At 34.9% G+C, this 18,883-nt stretch overlaps 3 protein-coding genes across 3 annotated transcripts; all 3 read right to left on the bottom strand.

Moving 5' to 3' along the window:
* Positions 1-1,087: 1,087 nt before the first annotated feature.
* On the bottom strand, positions 1,088-2,685 carry LOC120426405 (uncharacterized). The gene is made up of 5 exons (XM_052711416.1): positions 2,536-2,685; positions 2,028-2,121; positions 1,833-1,967; positions 1,392-1,774; positions 1,088-1,333 (listed from the first exon to the last, which is right to left on the bottom strand). Exons 1-5 carry the CDS (start codon positions 2,591-2,593, stop codon positions 1,140-1,142), a joined length of 864 nt encoding a protein of 287 aa, XP_052567376.1. The 5' UTR covers positions 2,594-2,685; the 3' UTR covers positions 1,088-1,139.
* Positions 2,686-4,517: 1,832 nt separating this feature from the next.
* On the bottom strand, positions 4,518-6,973 carry LOC120426418 (kielin/chordin-like protein). Its single transcript, XM_039591176.2, has 5 exons — positions 6,794-6,973; positions 6,264-6,345; positions 6,074-6,208; positions 5,634-6,016; positions 4,518-5,573 (listed from the first exon to the last, which is right to left on the bottom strand). The coding sequence occupies exons 1-5, from the start codon at positions 6,849-6,851 to the stop codon at positions 5,392-5,394; spliced, it is 840 nt and encodes a 279-aa protein (XP_039447110.1). The 5' UTR covers positions 6,852-6,973; the 3' UTR covers positions 4,518-5,391.
* Positions 6,974-11,337: 4,364 nt separating this feature from the next.
* Positions 11,338-16,117, bottom strand: LOC120426416 (kielin/chordin-like protein). The gene is made up of 5 exons (XM_039591174.2): positions 15,920-16,117; positions 12,591-12,684; positions 12,275-12,409; positions 11,748-12,133; positions 11,338-11,684 (listed from the first exon to the last, which is right to left on the bottom strand). Exons 1-5 carry the CDS (start codon positions 15,981-15,983, stop codon positions 11,494-11,496), a joined length of 870 nt encoding a protein of 289 aa, XP_039447108.1. The 5' UTR covers positions 15,984-16,117; the 3' UTR covers positions 11,338-11,493.
* Positions 16,118-18,883: the final 2,766 nt, after the last annotated feature.

The following is an 18,883-nucleotide window of genomic DNA, read 5'->3' as shown; positions in this document are numbered from 1 at the left end:
ACAACAACCAAGGCCGGGACCGACATTTTACTTTCTCATCCGATGGAAGGTTGGAGCAGATAGGAATCGAACCCAGAATCATCCGCTTACAAAGCGGACAGCGTAACCATTCGGCCACGCACTGCCAACTGATGATTTCAACTGATATAAAGTGATTAATAGCTCAATAAGAAGTGAGCAAGCAAGTTACTTTTAAAAAATTTGCAAAATTTGTTGTTTCAATAGAAAAACATAGCAAATTGGATGGAGTTAGGAGCGAAACCTACGAGAATTTCCCCTAAAATGAATACATACTCCACAATCATACAAATTATTTTCTTGCCTCTGTGACCAGTAAAAGGGAGCGTGGTTTGATACAAAAAGTTGAAAAAAAACATGCAGAAATTATGTTTATCATGACAAATAACTTTTCTGAAAAAAAGTCATAATGGTTTCAATTCATGGACAAAATGGCAAAGCAAAAATAAGACTTCTCTTGTTTGTTTTACTTCAAACAACTCAATGTTTTCAAATATTTGGAATCAACATCATGTCACAATCTTACATGTGTTGATGTTTAACTTTCTAACACCCATTGTTACACCAGTGCTCCATTTTTCTTTTACTACATATTGTAATTTCTTGTATACCAGGTATTTAACGAATTGAAATAATTCTTCCTGCACAAAACTTTTTTATAAATGTTAAGATTCCAATTTGATATTCAACTCATTAGATCATGGCAAACAAAAACGTAAAAATTCTCAATTTAATATATTGTTTATGAAATAACTCCAAATATTTTTGAAAAAGCTTACTTAAATTTCCCGTATCCGTAGCTTCAAAAACTACTATTATCCGATATCAAAATGTCTGATAATCTGATTAATTGTATATGAGCTATAATTTAAATTTAGTTGAACAAAATCATCCTCATTTATTTTTCTCTGAGCATCTAAAAAAAATGGTTCCAAAAAGTATGGAAAATATGTAATTTTGCTTAAATTTCGGGAATTCCCGGGAAATTTACAAATTTCCCGCGAAACGGGAAATATATTTTATTGGGAAATCCCGGCAATTCCCGGGAAATTGGACGCTCTAATTCCAATTGATACACCTAAATCAAATTTTATTTAGATTTGTAACATAGTTAAGTTCAATCAGCATTCATACTTATTCTGCACACAGTGAACCATTGGAGGTATAGAGCACTTACAGGAAACACACGTTTGATCGGATGATACATAGTCCCCAACGTTAAGAGTAAGATTTCCAAATTTACATTGCAGCTTCGGATTAATTCCGTTTGCATCCACTGGTTGGTCTTCTCGGATAACCGTATCCTTATCATTAGCTGTTAATAAAATTAATCAATTTATTAACTAAGTAAAACAAAACTATTTTTAACTCACGACATCTCCACGAAATCGGACAACATCCCCGTGTTCCAAAGAACACCGGACTGCAGCCGTCTATTAGTAGCGGCTCCAAATTGAACAACTCGATGCCACAGTTCAGCTCGTAGCAATTTGGATTCCCTCTTATGGTACTGTTGTCGAATCCTCTCTGGCAACTGCACTTGTAGCACGATTCTTCCCGTGGATACATCATCTCACCCTCCAGGTAACGTGTTCCTTCCAAGTAACACTCGCTGAGCTTTTTTGTCTGATCTCCGCAAACCTTCTCCGTGGGGCAGCATTCGAACGGTGAGTACTGAAAGATGCAGTCTGCCCCTCGTGTCATAACTTCCGGGCATGAAATCGCGGCACAGATGAAGAAGGAGAGGTTGTTGTGACTGAAATATTTCATCGTAATAAAATTACGTTTAATTTCTGAATATTTTGAAATTTTACTTAATGCAAATGCATCCGGCGTAGCAAGGGGAAAGACGTTCGTCAAATTTAGATAAGCTGCTTTCAGGCTCGTAAATATTTCCGTTGAAGTAGCATTTCCGGTGATCGCGATCCGCGAACGATGGACATTCATATCTGAGAGAAAAATGGTTGAATGTAGTGAAATCTTCCAAAGTGAATGAATCCTGTTTGAACCTTGTTGGGCAGCTACCACCTTCCTCGTGGATCGGTTTACAACCAATTTCGGTGTAATGCTTTGTAGGAGTCTGGCATGGACCGTCATCACAGGCTAAAATGAAAACATTGTTATGAGAATGAACACAACACATTTTCAACACAATTGAACTCTCCTCCTGCATTTTGTTCTAAGATAACATCCGATGACATCATCTAATCATTTGCATTTGAGCTATATTACCAGAAGCCCACTGAATGATGAATTATTTGTGTAATGATAATTCGTACCCCCATTGCGTATCTCCCAACTGTCACTCACGATACACAAGGCTGATTCCAGCAACATTACATTCACACATGAGATAGAGCAGCCTTGTCGTTCAAAAATGAAGTCTCAAACTATTCAGCATGGCTGTAAAACGCCACATGCTTTATCATTGAAAAATCTTTAAACACAAAAAGTAAACTTAAACTGTAGATTGAATGAAGATGAAAGTAAAATTCTATTGATAAACATTTACATTACCTTGACACAATAAAATTAGTGTAAGCAGAAATATAACTTCAACTATAACCATTTCCATCACTGATTTTTTTTTACTGAACAACAGTAAATAGTATGAACTAATTTATTTTTTTTTTGTTATTCAATCGGAGCACATCAGTTGATGTTGCCGTCAACGAACCTGTACCGCAAATGACCGAGTGTCCGAAGAACTGATACCTGTAATTTACAGGTGTCACATTCATTAGGAGCGATTTAGGTTTTTAATAATTAACCCTTGATTGACCTTGTTTGAGTACTCAAAAATTGAAAAAAAAAATCATTTAATTTTGAAATCATCGTCAAAAAATGTTTATACTTGTGGTTGGTTAAAATAAAATTTGACATAAAATTAACAACATTTCAAAAATTTGTTAAAAATATTTAAAAGTCTTTGGGCCGTTGCATATATTTTTCAAAGTTCGTTCGTTCATCAAATATTTTTAACCAAATAATTTTCAGTTCTGATACGATTTTCGATACGATTTTGATTTGGTTTGATTGAAAAGATGATATCTGATCTTATATACAGCAATTCCATTTGAAAAGAGCCTAAACCGGAAAAAAAAAGTTCTCCGATCGGGCTCAAAATTTTTCTGGGGGTTCCTTGGCCAAAATAATTAGACTCGTATTTTTTATTTGGCCCCCTTATGGGGGCTGAAAATATTTTCAGACATAGACTCTTTGGGCCAGACACGGTCAAAACTCCATTTTGAGTTTTCATGCGACTTTTTCAAATGGTAAGCTAGATTTTTGAACTTTCTCACTATTTTTCCCAAATAGCCAAACTCATCACCTTTCTTTTGCATCTAAGACAGCTAAAATCTGATGAAATGGCGCGGAGATATGATTTTTCGAAAAAAGTGTTTTTTGCGAAAAATGACGAAAATTGCCATTTTTTGAACCACCCTAGCACGATGTAGGTCCCCCTTATGGCCAAACAAAAAAATACGGGTCTTATTATTTTGGCCAAGGAACCCCCAGAAAAATTTTGAGCCCGATCGGAGAACTTTTTTTCCGGTTTAGGCTCTTTTCAAATGGAATTGCTGTATCACCCAACTGGCAGTCGCATGATTGTGATGCATGGCGGCATGAAATTATATCAGAATTTGCATGAAATCTGTCCTCATGCATTTTTTGCGATATAGGGGTATGACATTTTTGCCCGTTACCGACAATTATCGACATTACCGACGGCTGATTGATTGTATTGGAGAAAAAAAAACCTAAACAGAACAAGGTTTGAACTATCAACTTCTTGGTTATTGGTCCGACACGCTACCACCGCGCCATGGACACTTGATGAATGGAGAGGGACAGATCACTAACATAATCTTTTCTCTGGAGTGTTGCTCGGGAGCGCGCCTGCATTATATGTGTTGGTGAGAACTGCAGATCGCTGACATGTTTACACGCGGGTAAAAATGAGCTTGCTGCAAAACTGTTAGAAAATGTAACATTTTCTGCAGCAAATCCACTGTTGCAGATTTTGATATGTATTTTTCCTTTGGGTGTAGGAAAAATGTAAATTGTCCGGATATCCGGAAGTCCCAGCTCTATCTTCATCCCTAACCCTTTATGGTTATGTTATTGTTGAAAAAAAATGCAAGATTATCAAAGAATTCACGTAATTAGTTTTTCCTATAGTTTCTGTTTCTGCTCTAAATTCTTCAAATTTTAAAAGCTTAAAAGTGTCTAAACTAATTAAAAATGAAAATTTTGACGTATAGAACACATTTCGAAAAAACAGTTTCAGCAAATGATTTTTGTATTTGTTTAGGTGAGTTTCTCCATCTTGCATTTTTCGTGAGACTTTTTGTAACATCTAGGGCTTTTTTCACAAAAAAATTGAACGAAAAAAATCGTGGGCTCACCTCCAAGTTTAACTTTTAAACTTAAAAATAAAACAAATCTCATAGAAGTGGAGTGTTTTTCTCTTTCAGTGTATTTTTTTTCGGTAAACCCGGCAAATTTCTTACAAGTTTGTCTTTGACCACTTTTTGCTACGATGCAACGGCTTCGAGGTACAGAAATATTTAAATTCCGAATTACAAAAATATTTAAAACACTTACGCCCTTCTCCAATGTCATTATCGAGTGAAACTGGCTCCATATACACAAAAATGGCTTACATAAGCGTAGGATAAAATGTCAACAAAGTTTCATTGAAATCGGAGAGGGTCCGGTACAATCGATTCCCTATTTGGCATGGAATTGCTCTGAATAGAATTTTAAGCCAAATGCCCATGTATTTAGTCAAACCACTGTTCAAATCAAAACAATATTGAAAATTATTACTTTTCTTTTCGACCTTTTTTTGTAGCGAAAATTAAAAAGACAGGAATTATAGTTTTACAACAGATGTGCAAAAAAACATTTTAATTATTTTAATCTTGGCATGAAAGCAGTTTAGTTTTGTCAACCCCCCCTTCCCACTCGTTTCTTTCTTGAACTGACTACTATTGTTCCAAAAAAAATTATTATTAAACTTGTTATCCATTGATCGATAACTAAACTACCAAGGGGAAGCATACAATTTGGGATCCTCAGAGTCACGTACAATTGTATTTTTGTTTGATTAGGCACAGTGGATTTTTTTTCCAGAGAAACAGTGTGGTTCTCTTCTCTTACATATTGCATTTAATTTCTAGGATATATGCAATAGCGACGAACCACACTAATTCTCCATACAATTTTGAGTAAAAGACCTTAATTTATGCCCTGAACCATTTTTCCTTTTTTTTATTTTTTTTATTCAAGGTGCAAGTGTCTCTAAGGATTTCAAAGTTTATGCTAGTGTTATCACCATTGACTTCACACAAAAATGCAGTTCACACTTTAGCAATCCCTACTTTGAACACATTGAGCCATCGGTGGAATAGTACACTTGCACGAGACACACTTGTCCTCAGAGGAAATCGAATCTCCAACGCCCATCGTCAGTTTGCCAAACTTGCACTGCATCTTTGAATCTTGGGCTGAGCGAGGGCCCTCTTCAATGATTTTATCCTTGTCTTCAGCTGTAAAATAAAATTATGATTAAGTGAAAATGAATTTGGAAAAAAAATACTTGTACTCACGACATCTCCACGAAATTGGACAGCACCGATCGTTTCCAAAGTAAACCGGAATACAGCCAAGGGCCAACCGTTCCGCGTTCCTCAACTCAATGCCACAGTTGATTTCGTAGCAGTCTGGATTACCCACCACGGTACTGTTATCAAATCCCTGCTTGCAATGGCACTTGTAGCAGGAATTATCCTCCGGAAACATCGGCTCACCCTCTCGGTAGAGCTTTCCCCCAAGGTAGCACTTGCCGAGTTCTTCAATTTTCTTGCCACAAATGGCGGGACCTGTGGTGCAACATTGACCCTTGGTGTACTGGTAGATGCAGTTTTCCTTTCGTCTGAAAAACTCCGGACATTCGTTGCTGGCACAGTTGAAGGAAGCTGGCGAGGAGTAGCTGAAAAAAAACTGAAGATTGGGCACATGTTCTTGATTCTGATGCAATTAAACCTACTTCATGCAACGACAGGCTGGCGAGCAAGGTACCAATGCTTGGTCACTTTCGGATAGTGAAGTTCCAGGCTCATAAGAGTGGCCATTGAAGTGACACTTTTGATTGTCACGTTTCCATAATGTTGTACAGTCGTATCTGCAATGGTTGAACCATTAAGACGTATTGGTTTATTTTTCAAATTTGCACGCACCTATTTGGGCAATCGTAACCTTGATCTTTAATTGGTTTACATCCTAACTCTGAGTAGTGCTTTGGAGGAGCAGGGCAATCAGCTGAAAGATTACATTTGAATAGATGATTACTTAACCTTAATCGATGATCTACGGTAAGTGCCTTATCAATTTCAAACTGTTGAACTCTTTGTTTACAAATAATGTCAGATTATGGTATGAAAATGTAGTTATGCGATTATTCGATAGTTTAAAACTTCATGACCTAAAATACGAAACAGTATCTTATGTTAAACAACATTTTACGTCGATATTTTTCTCAAATAAAAACACCTTAAATATACAACTGATCAAACAAAAAAATCTCTGAACAATCTGATTCAAACTTCAGTCACAGGTATTGACTACGCAAAATGTGTTGTCTCTAATTGTCAATCGCATTAACAAAATTATAATTTCAGTAATTTTGCAATATCTCGCCATTTTAAACTTTTGCTTCAAATTAGAACAACTGCACCTCGCACGCTATGTCTAATTAATATAATATTACCATTGCAAAGTGCAGCTAATGAGCACAGTAAAATTGCACCGGTAACGTTCTTTATCATGATGTCCGGAAATATCTCAACCGTTTGCGGAAAAAAATAATATTGAACGTTCAAGAATACTTTGAAAAATAGAAAGTTTTAAATTAAACAGAGAAAAAAACTAACTCCTTCCTTTATTGAACTCAAATCCAACTGACTAAGATCTCTGATGATTACGAGTGTTTTATAGACACACAAGAAACAGATGGCAGCGCTTATCACTTCATATTCAGGGTGAAGGTTTTGCTAGTGGAAACAGCATCAGCTAATAATCAAATGTGAAGTATTTAGTCCTAATACACTCAAATCCCGATGGTTTGACACCAACTGTTGTCAAACGAATGGGGTCACGTTTTAGTTTGACACCCTATTTACACGAAGATCACACACACTATCAAACGTTTGTTTTGATAGTGTGCATGAGCGCCGTGTAAAAAGTGACAGTTCGTCACTTTTTAGTTTGACTTTGACCAACCAACGGGGTACAAACTAAAAAAGTGTCAAACGAAAAAGTGACCAACCACCGGGGGTTGAGTGTATTTAGTGTACTTCAAGTGCACTAAAGTAATATAATGGTGATGCTACTGGCCTTTTATGAACATTCAAAATTTGTATCAAAGATTGTGGAAATTGTGAAGATTTATTACAAAAATAAAAAAATAACTATAAACTGTTTAATATAAATTTTAGCCATCTTACCCATCTTTTATTGGAGATTGTTTCAAAAAATTTACATCATTTGATTGAAAAAGGTACTCGAAAAAATATTCCTTTTTATAAAATAATGTTAAAGAGCAATTCCTTGCCAAATAGGGAATCGGTTGTACCCGACCCTCTCCGATTTCAATGAAACTTTATAGACATGTTATCCTACGCTTATATAAGCCATTTTTGTGTATATGGAGCCAGTTCCACTCGATAATGACATTTGGGAAGGGCGTAAGTGTTTTAAATATTTTTGTAATTCGGAATTTAAATACTTCTGTATTTCGCAGCCGTTGCATCGTATCAAAAAGTGGTCAAAGACAAACTTGTAGGAAATTTGACGGGCTCTTCGATAAAAATACACTGAAAGAAAAAAAACACTCAACTTTTATGAGATTTTTTGATTTTTAAGTTTAAAAGTCAAATTTGAGGGGGAGCCCACGATTTTTTTTCGTTCAAAATTTTTGTGAAGATAGCCTAAGATGTTACAAAAAGACTCACGAAAAATGCAGGATGGAGCAACTCACCTAAAAAAATACAAAAATCATTTACTGAAACTGTTTTTTTGAAAAGTGCTCTAAACGTCAAAATATCAAAAACCGAACACGGGAATCGATTCTCCAGACAATTTTACATAAAAGTATCCATATTGACTACTGTCCTCAGTCCAATCCTTGTAAAGTTACAGTGGTTTTAAAAATAAAAATGTTGAAAAAATAGGTTTTTTGATGGTTTTTGGCAATTTTTATATGACAGACTTGATTTTTCAGTCTCGTAAATATTTTTACCGAAAAGCTCGTCCAATTTCCCATAAGTTTGTCATTGTTTGTCTATCTGTTTCCCATTGTTTGTCTATCTGTAAGCCCATACATCCAATTGAAATGTGGTCGAAGACAAACTTATGGGAAATTGGACGAGCTTTCCGGTAAAAATATTTTCGAGACTGAAAAATCAAGTCTGTCATATAGAAATTGCCAAAAACCTTTTATTTCAACATTTTTATTTTTAAAACCGCTGTAACTTCACAAGGATTGGACTTAGGACAGTAGTCAATATGGAGACTTTTATGTAAAGTTGTCTGGAGAATCGATTCCCTTATTCGGGTTTTGAAAATTTTGACGTTTAGAGCACTTTTCAAAAAAACAGTTTCAGTAAATGATATTTGTATTTTTTTAGGTGAGTTGCTCCATCCTGCATTTTTCGTGAGTCTTTTTGTAACAGCTTAGGCTATCTTCACAAAAAATTTAAACGAAAAAAAATCGTGGGCTCCCCCTCAAATTTGACTTTTAAACTTTAAAATTAAAAAATCTCATAAAAGTTGAGTGTTTTTTTTCTTTCAGTGTATTTTTATCGAAGAGCTCGTCAAATTTCCTACAAGTTTGTCTTTGACAACTTTTTGATACGATGCAACGGCTGCGAAATACAGAAGTATTTAAATTCCAAATTACAAAAATATTTAAAACACTTACGCCCTTCCCAAATGTCATTATCGAGTGGAACTGGCTCCATATACACAAAAATGGCTTATATAAGCGTAGGATAACATGTCTACAAAGTTTCATTGAAATCGGAGAGGGTCGAGAAAAAAGTACCTGAAAAATTCCTGTTTTAGGCTGGAATTGCTCTAAAACAAAAACATAGAAAAAAATTATTCTTGGAAAAAGAAAAAGCACCCTCGCAAATAATATTTTTGAAAGACTGAAAAAATACTACATTGTATATTTTTAACATCGTTTATCTTGTCTGGTGGTGGATGAGATCTCTTAAAGCTTAAATTTTGTGATTTTTTTTCCCGGTGTCATCTTATTAACCCTATTTATTTAAAAAAAAACTGCTCATGTTTGAAAGAATGGAATAACTCGCAAAAATATAATGACAATCAAGAATAGGTGAGGCTGGTACAAATTTCATTTGAAATTTTGCCCCCTCCCCTTTCCTTTCAAAGTTGGCCCGAAAAATCAGGGGGCAAAAAAATATTTTCTCAATAACCTTCAAAATTTCAATTGAAATTTAAATGCAATCACCTGGAATCAATATAAAATAGGGGAACCATACCCTTTTTCAGCCTATTTCTATTATCGGCATATCAGCACTTTGATCATGAATTACAGCTTTCATAATGTGTTTTTAACTGTTCCAAAGTATTAAATAGCTCATATAAAAGTGAACAAGCAACTTTCCATTGTTGATACATTTGAAAATGTTGATTTATTTGCGTAAAACGGCAAAAGTGATGAGAATTGGTCGAACGGCTTAATGTGATTAACATGGGTATATTTCCCCAACATTCTCCTGTGTAAAGAATCATTTTTTGCATATTTAGGTTGATTTAAAAATTATTTTAATTTTTGAAAAATTTCGGTGATTAGTAACGCAAAAAGTTTTCTTTTTCGCTCATATTTTTGTTTTCGTCAAATCTTACATTTTTGAAAATCAATGATTGCAAGACAACTGAACTAGTGTAAAATGCATTTTAAAACACTTTTGGCATTCAAATGTTGAGACTACGGCTTGTTATTTAAATTTTTAAATTTTTTTATTCCCCCCCCCCCCTCCCCATATATTTGTATCGGCTTTATTTTTAAAAATAAAAATTAACTTCGAAAATATTTTAGAAGTTGAACTTCCTTTTCAAAGACCTGCTCATGTTTTAAATAAAAGGAAAACTGTCAAAAATATTGCGACAAACAATAATAAGTTGTTTTGAAAAATAGAATGAAAACTGTTTATTTGACAAATCATTACTAAAAAGATGGATAAACTCACAGATAATATTTTGAATTGTTTGTAAGAAAACACTTTTTCAGGTATAATTTAGAAGTTTATAATTATTATTGTTTGTTTCACTTTTCACATACGACCTGTTGTCATTTCGACGTTTTGTTCATCCGACCTTTTTTCCACTTTCGACCTGTTGTCCATTCGATCTTGTGTCTTTCGAACTTTTGGCATTCGACCTTTTGTCCATTTGACCTTATGTCCTTCGACATTTTGCAGCACATCCGCAAAGTTTAATTCAAATAACAAAATACAAGGAATGTCTGTTTGCGAAATCGTAGATAATTACTCCATAGTAAAATTACGTTCCAGAAAAACTAAAACAAAACAAGATTTAAAAATACTAAAAATGAATTAAGAAAAAGTTCCTCAAAATCACCTCCGGGATAAATTAAAAATACTGAAAAATAACCGGGAACCGTGGTGTAGGGGTAAGCGTGATTGCCTCTCACCCAGTCGGCCTGGGTTCGATCCCAGAAGGTCCTGGTGGCATTTTTCGAGACGATATTTGTCTGATCACGCCTTCCGTCGGACGGGAAGTAAATGTTGGCCCCGGACTAACCTAAAAATGTTAGGTCGTTAGCTCAGTCCAGGTATAGGAGTCGTCTTCCTGGGTCCTGCCTCGGTGGAGTCGCTGGTAGGCGGTTGGACTAACAATCCAAAGGTCGTCAGTTCGAATCCCGGGGTGGATGGAAGCTAAGGTGTAAAAAGAGGTTTGCAATTGCCTCAACAATCAAGCCTTCGAACACCTAGTTTCGAGTAGGAATCTCGCAATCGAGAACGCCAAGGCAATGCTGTAGAGCGATTAATTTGATTTTTTTTTGAAAAATAATTGGTAGTAGTAGAGGGCAGTAGAGGGTTACGGTTGAAGAATAATTCTAGTGTGTCTTTCAAATATAAAAAAAATTAGAAAAAAACAGAAACTATCTCTAAAAAAAAGTTGAAAACTAAATTTTAAATATTAATAAATTTTTAATTGAGTAAAATCGGGTAAACGTTAAACATTAAAAGTAAAATAAAAATATTTGAATGTTCAAAAAGTGCATGTAATTTATTGATCTTTTTAATTTCTTACTAAACTACAATGTATACAATAAATAAGTGAAATAATTTTGTACGTTTTGCTGTAGATTTAAGCACCAACGGGATAACCCATACGAATACTGAACTCCAACCAGAGCTAGCAATCCCTGCTCTGGATGCAATGCGGCATCGGCGGGACAGTGCACTTGCACGAGACACACTTGTCTTCCGAGGAAATCGAATCTCCCACAGCCATGGTCAACTTTCCAAACTTGCACTGCATTTTGGGATCGGTGACTTCTTCGGTTCCACGACGACCTTCGACGATGACGGTGTCCTTATCTTCAGCTGTAAGGTAAGATTTTCATTGAATTAAGAATAGCTTTGGTTACGCTTTTCGGTTAAACTTACGACATCTCCACGAAATCGGACAGCATCGGTCGTTCCCAAAGTACACCGGAATGCATCCACGGGCCAGTCGTTCCGAGCTGCGCAGTTCGATTCCACAGTTGACTTCCTGGCAGTGCGGATTGCCCACCACCGTGCTGTTATCGAAGCCCTTCTGGCAGTGGCAGCTGTAGCACGATTCCTCCGTCGGATACATCTTCTGACCTTCCCGGTACAGTTCACCTTCAAAGTAGCACTCGGCCAACTTCTCGATCTTGTCCTCACCGCAAACTGGCGCTCCCGAGGAACAGCACTGGCCCTTTTCGTACTGGTAGATGCAGTCCTCCTTCCGGCCAAAGAACTCCGGGCAGTCGATCGAGGCACAGGTGAAGGATGCTGGCGAAGTTTTGCTGTGGGAGAAATTGAGATTTCACGATAAATTAGATTAGATAAATTAAAGTAATTTTTAAATACAGATTTTACTGTGTATTTAACATTCCAAGAAAGTATTACGGAAGGAGTCTAATATTTTAATCATTTCAATCACTCACTTATTGCAACGGCATGCCGGGCTACAGCTGACCAGCTCCTGGTCGGTTTTCGACAGACCGGTTCCGGGCTCGTAAATGTTTCCATTGAAGTAGCACTTTTGGCCGTCACGATCCGTTAGCTTCGGACACTCGTACCTGGAAACGTGAGTGAGCAAACTCAATTAGAACCTGTTTTGTTCCGGGGCGTCATTCATTCAGCAAAAAAGGCAGCTTTGACGTATGATTTACGTTTATGGTGCGGGGGTGTGTAAACGTGATGCATTGTTTGGAGTGTCTAATCTGTAGTTATGGCGTAAATGGAGTTCAAAATACTCACCTATTTGGGCAACGGTGTCCTTCGTCTTTGATGGGTTTGCATCCAAGCTCTGTGTAGTGCTTTGGTGGGGCCGGGCATGGCTCTTCCGTTTCAGCTGAGGATAATAAAATGTCAAATTCATTGTCTTTTAGAAGCAATTCTTATAGAGCGGTAATTTAGACATAAGTTGCAATACAAAATGCAAAATTTATCACCACCTAACACCCGGGACAGAGATAAGCTGTATCAGCATTCGGCATATACACACACAAACTTATGTGAAATTGGACGAGCTTTTCGGTAAAAATATTTACGAGACTGAAAATTCAAGTCTATATAGAAATTGCCAAAAACCACAAAAAAACTCATTTTATCAACATTTTTATTTTCAAAAGCACTGTATCTTCACAAGTATTGAACATAAAACAATCACCAATATAAAGAATTTTATGTAAAATTGTCTGGGGAATCGATTCCCACTGTTGGTTTTTTAAAATGTTGACGTTTAGAGCGTTTAGAGCACTTTTCAAAAAAACAGTTTAAGTAAATGATTTTTGTATTTTTTAGGAGAGACAAACCATCCTGCATTTTTCGTGAGTCTTTTTGTGACATCTTAGGCTATTTCCTCAAAAATTTTGAACGATAAAAAAATTGTGACATCACAATAAAATTTTACCTTTAAACTTTAAAATAAAATAAAACTTATAGAAGTCGCCAGTATTTTTATTTCAGTGTATTTTTATTAGAAATTCCGTCCAATTTTCTAAAAGTTTGGCTTTGATCACTTTTTGATACGATGCAACGACTTCGAGATGCAGTAATTTTTAGATTACAAAATACAAAAATATTTAAATAAATTACGCCCTTCTCATATGTTATTTTCGAGTAAAACTGGCTCTATATACACAAAATGGCTTATATAGGCCTAGGATAACATGTCTACAAAGTTTCATTGAAATCGGAGAGGGTCGGGTACAAAAGTATAAAAAAATCCCGATTTGAGCTGGATTTGCTTAATATTAAGATTTGAATCCTTTTTTGTTCATTGGCATGTTAACTTGTTGTTTCTTGTAAATTTGTTGTTCAGTAGAAATAGAATTAGTAGAATTTTTCTGAGTCGATATTAGTTTTACACGAGTTTTAACGAGAAATCATTGATCACTTTTTGGACCATCGACAGTATGTTTTTTCCCTCGAAATCTTACGAAATTAAATCATATTTTCCTGTAAGTTTTTTGAAAAGTTTTTCTTACTCTTGTCTATTCCATAGTTATAAGTAATAATTTTTCGATTGAATTATGATGTAAAACACAGCTGAAAGGAACACCAAAACTCTGTTATGTACCTAAACGAACTCATTGTAACTTGATTATTCACAAATAAAACTGAATTGATTTGAATAAATCATATTTTCATTGTTTGTAATGCAAATTTGACCACAATTTTATTTTGAAAATAGAATTACAAGAAACAAGATTATTTATATTTTTAAACTTAAAAAAGATTCCTTTTTAGAATACTTAAGAGTTTTTGTTTCGAATTTTCACGATATTTAATAATTTGGTTTAATGATTTCCGTGAAAACCGGAAATTCAAAAAAATAATCCCTGTTTGAAGTTTCAAAGCTTTTTCTTGTGACGGTTTGTTTACTTTAAAGAATATTTATACTAGTCTTTAAGTAGCTTTCCACATGTTGGAAAAAAATGACTAAACAAGGCTATTAAAGCTTGTTTAAACTTGGAATTTAGAAAAAAAAATAGTTCAGCTTTCTAAATTTAATATGACGAGAAAAAAAAACTATACATTCCTTGCCTGTTTTTTATCATAAAACTAAATCAAACATTTTATCAACAAAACCACAATTATAAATTATTTTTATACATATGTCACTAAAAAGAACAATAAAAATCAGAAAGAGACTGGTGAATTGATGAAGAAATATTATAGCTGATTGAAAATACGTAGAAAATAAAGCATAAATATAGTAGTTTATGCAACAAGTTGAAAAAGAATATGTTTTAACCACGAGTCCTACATTTATCCAACAAGGTTCATCAAGTTGGAAAATACGAAGGTGCTGAAAAACAAAGTTTTGTAACATACAATTTTTTGCAATTCTGAAAAACACCCTTTATGTCAAATTTCCACGATTTTTGTCAATTCACCGTTCAAAGCAAAACAACTTTAAAAATTATTTCTTTTCAACACAAGTGCTTACAAGTTAAACTTTTCAGCACACATTTAAATGCTGAAAACTAGAACTTTTCACCACTTGTACTTTTCAATTTTGTTATTTTTGGTAGAGAAAAGAAGATTGAGTCTATTGAGGACAGAACCAGTGCGCGGAGTGCCCTCACCTTCCGCACGTCGCTGACTCACTAGTGGCTGCCAGTCTGAGACTGATTTTCTACGGATTTTACAATTTCTCAGGTTCTTCTCAATGAAACTAAATTCTTTAAAAAGGGTCACCGCTCTGGGATGAGATTAGGTCCCTTTTCAAACGATTGGCATTTAAGAAAGAGTTCATCAAATTCCACCATATTTTGGGAAAATGTTAGTGAACTATCAAAGAACAATTCTACATCAAAAGATTTTCAATGTTATTAAAATTGTTTTGTTAAAGAAATTACGGGAGGTGTATCATTTTTTGACCCATAGTCACCCACACTCAAGGTACTGCTATTCTTTTTCAAAATATATACGTCAAAAAATTCTAAATTAAATGCTTAAAATTGATTTGTACGATTCACAATTTATTTGCACGCAGAAAAATAAGGCATATTTGAATCAACAAAACGTTTTGTTGATTTGAAAATCATGATTTTTGTTGAATCAACGCTAAACGTCAAAGCAGCTTTTTCAAAACAACACAAGACTTTTGTGGAATTTTGAAAATCAAGGTTTTTTTCAACGAAAATTGGCGTTGATTAAATTCAACAAAAATTTTGTTGATTTAAACCTCGTACAGGCTGATTCTACAAAACATTTTTCTGCGTGTGTATTCAAAATCTAATAATTTCTATTTATTTTTTCATATAAATGCACATAGTATCGCTCTAACTACTGTTTTAATAAATGTTACATAGTTGGATTGTTCATAATTGTACACAATCAGCAATCACAAATAACTTGTAAGGTCCAAATGATATCACTTTTTCTCTCAATCTGCTTCTTTAAGTCACAGCATCATTAAATCGAACAGATCTAGAACACATATAGTTTTAAATATTACAGTCACGTTGTCACATCTTTATCCCAAATGACACTGGAATTTCCCCTCACTGAGCCAAACTGTAACAAAAGCACCCAATCGTAACACGTAACGCATCGTAATGAGCGCATAAAATTACCGTTGCAAAGTGCAACTAATGAGCAGCACAGCAGAACCGCAACGATGACGACCTTCTCCATCATAATGGCGCGAGATACTCCGGAACGGAACCGGCGAACTGATCCCAACAATGAATGAAACTCGACTGAACCGTGAAAAAGGCAATCGTTCGACTGTCGCACAACACACTGTCCAGGTGTGAACACTGGGCCAAACCGGTATTCGAACTGACTAAATTCGCTGATAAACACTGGCGTTTTATATATGTTTTGTCGTCGCCGTCGGCGAGAGCGCGGGGGAGGTGTTGGGTGATGACGACAGAACACGCCAATCACGTCACCTTCGGAACGGGGTAACCTTTTGCGAGGTAATTTGGAAATCTGGAGTTTTTTTTTTTTTTTGAAAAGGTCCAATAAACCAAATTTCCAGTTTTTGCTTTTTGGGTGTTTTTGAAACCACCTTGAGTCAGGGGTATTAAAAAACACCCAAAAAGCAAAAACTGAAAATTTGGTTTATTGGACCTTTTCAAAAAAAAACTCCAGAAATGTTGTACCAATTCCTTTGGATAACAGGTAATTTCTGAACCAACGTACCTGAAAAAAACATTCAGATTTTTTTATATTTTGTTTAAAACTGGCTGGCTAAGGGATAACATCCGAAATAAAGAGATTTTTGCATGCTTTTATGCGTTTCGTTTCGCCATTTCCGCGCTTTTTTTAAAACCACGATAAAAGGGGAAAAAGGTTTTTAGACTGAAATATGATAACAATTCTATAAATCAAATCGAAAATGGGATATGAATGCGAATAATTTGACCAATCCAAATTTTATTTCGTTTCCCTTTAAAATCAAGGGACAACAAAATTTTGGTTTTAATTTAGATTTAGACCGAACAAACATGAACAATCGATTGTAAACTATTTAGATCACATTGCATAACGTTTATTTATGCATTTTCAATCAAAAAAAAAGTTTTAAGATTTTTACAAATTTTGGAAAAGACGTGAAACTCTGAGGAAATAAATATCCCAAGTAACAATTTACGTTTTAATTCACTCTGGAAGTATGTTTCAAGAGTCTCTGGAAAGATTCGAGCAAAAAACCGCTTTATCCTGAAAGCAGCAATAAAGAAGAGTTAAAGCAGCATTAAGTGTAAAATGGACTATTTTAGAGAAGTTCTAGAGCCAAACAGTATTGCTGTTGATTTTTAACGTACTCTCCAGATACTCTCAAGAGATTTAATAGAACTTATTCTAAAGCTAATTAAATTTATAGCTTTATTGAAAATTTCTTGGTAGCCGCAATAAAACATATTTTAAACTTGTTCATTCTCGGTTAGGATAAATTAGATTTTATCAAGAAAATATGGGTGCAATATTTATTTTATCATATTCTTTGAAACTTTAAAGGGACCATCCACAAACCACGTGGACACCCCCCCCCCCCCCCTTCGTGGACAATTGTCCATACAAAAAAAACTTTTTTGTATGGATCGTGGACAATCGCAATACTCCCCCCCCCCTAAGGTGTCCACGTGGTTTATGGATGGTCCCAAACAACAAATGGTTAACTTAATTCGGTGACAAGAATATCATAATTATATAAATAAGTGTTTGATTATCGATCCAATCATATCGAGAAAATCCATGCCATTAAAATTTCACCTATTAATTTCTTGAGATACCTCAAAAAAATAGACACCGAATACATTATTATATCAAAATAACTCCAATTTTTCATAAAATTGAAGCAAACTTGTCTTGTTTAGCTGTAAACACCATCATGGCGTCCATCTAGGTTGCTATTTTTTCATTAAAACATTGCGAAATTCTTTGAATCTATTTGTTCTTACTTAAAGCTATTAGAAAAACATCTTTTCTGGAGACGCTCTTGATCAAGAATAACGTTTCATGAAAAGCTCTTGATTAAGATTAAGCAAGGGGTTCTAGACTGAAGTGAGCTTTGATATAGTTTTAACCCAGAGTAAAATGCACAATACTGCGACCGTAGCGCATGCAAGTTTTAGCCCACTGGAGGTAGATCCAAAAAAACATGTGTTGGCACATTTTCGTCATCATCGTGAATTACGAATAGCGAGTTTTCGTCATATTTGAATAAAACTAGGATTACGTTCACACCGTTTTTATTTATTAACAGCAAAGAATACTTGTCACTTTACTTCAATTGATGATTCGGAACCGTCTTCCAATTTTCAATGCCGGAAGCTCAGAAAGAAGGACAACACTAACAAGTTTGACCACCACACGAATCTAAATTTGACACAATTTAATCACTAACCCACATAACAATTACGAAAGCAGTATGATCTTTTTGCTTAATAAATTTAATAAAAGAGTTTGCCCGGCACTTTGGAAACGTCCGATCTTCTCGCTGCTAAAAGTAGACTGAGTTTGACAATTGAAAAGTCAAGTCAAAAAGATTTCGAATAAAGCTTTCCCTAAACAACTTGGGTTTAATACTGATTTGGAAAAGTCAATTTGTTCTGGGAATATCTTCTTCAAGATAACTGTAAGATTTTTTCAAGATATTTCTAAAACAGTATTCTGCTAAGCCCAAGAAGCTTTTTTCAAATGTTTTATAAAAACTGATAAAACTTAGGAGCATTTGGATTGCTACTTGGGATGTTCATAAATTCATTCCATTTTTTCAAATTTGTGACCTGTACCTGAAATTTCACGAAAATTTCATTTGTTAACATTGAAAATCGGACCATTAGTTGCTGAGATATCGACATTAGAAATTGCAAAACTGTTTGGGTGAGATTTAAAAAAGTTCAATTTTCCTACTTTTTTTTTTCTTTAAGCCGCTGTATCTCAGCAACCAGAGGGCCAATTTTAAATGGCCTCGGAAAAAAATCACTTCGGATATAATCGAATTACGAATAAAAATTGTTTTCTTATTTTTAAATGTTGAGCTCGAAGTTGAGCTTAAGTATGAGCTTAAGTATGGCATGCCAAAATGG

This window comes from Culex pipiens, unplaced genomic scaffold, assembly GCF_016801865.2.
Source record: "Culex pipiens pallens isolate TS unplaced genomic scaffold, TS_CPP_V2 Cpp_Un0009, whole genome shotgun sequence".
NCBI lineage: Eukaryota > Metazoa > Arthropoda > Insecta > Diptera > Culicidae > Culex > Culex pipiens.
The sequence above is the reverse complement of the archived record's forward strand: the minus strand, read 5'-3'. Positions and strand labels throughout refer to the sequence as shown.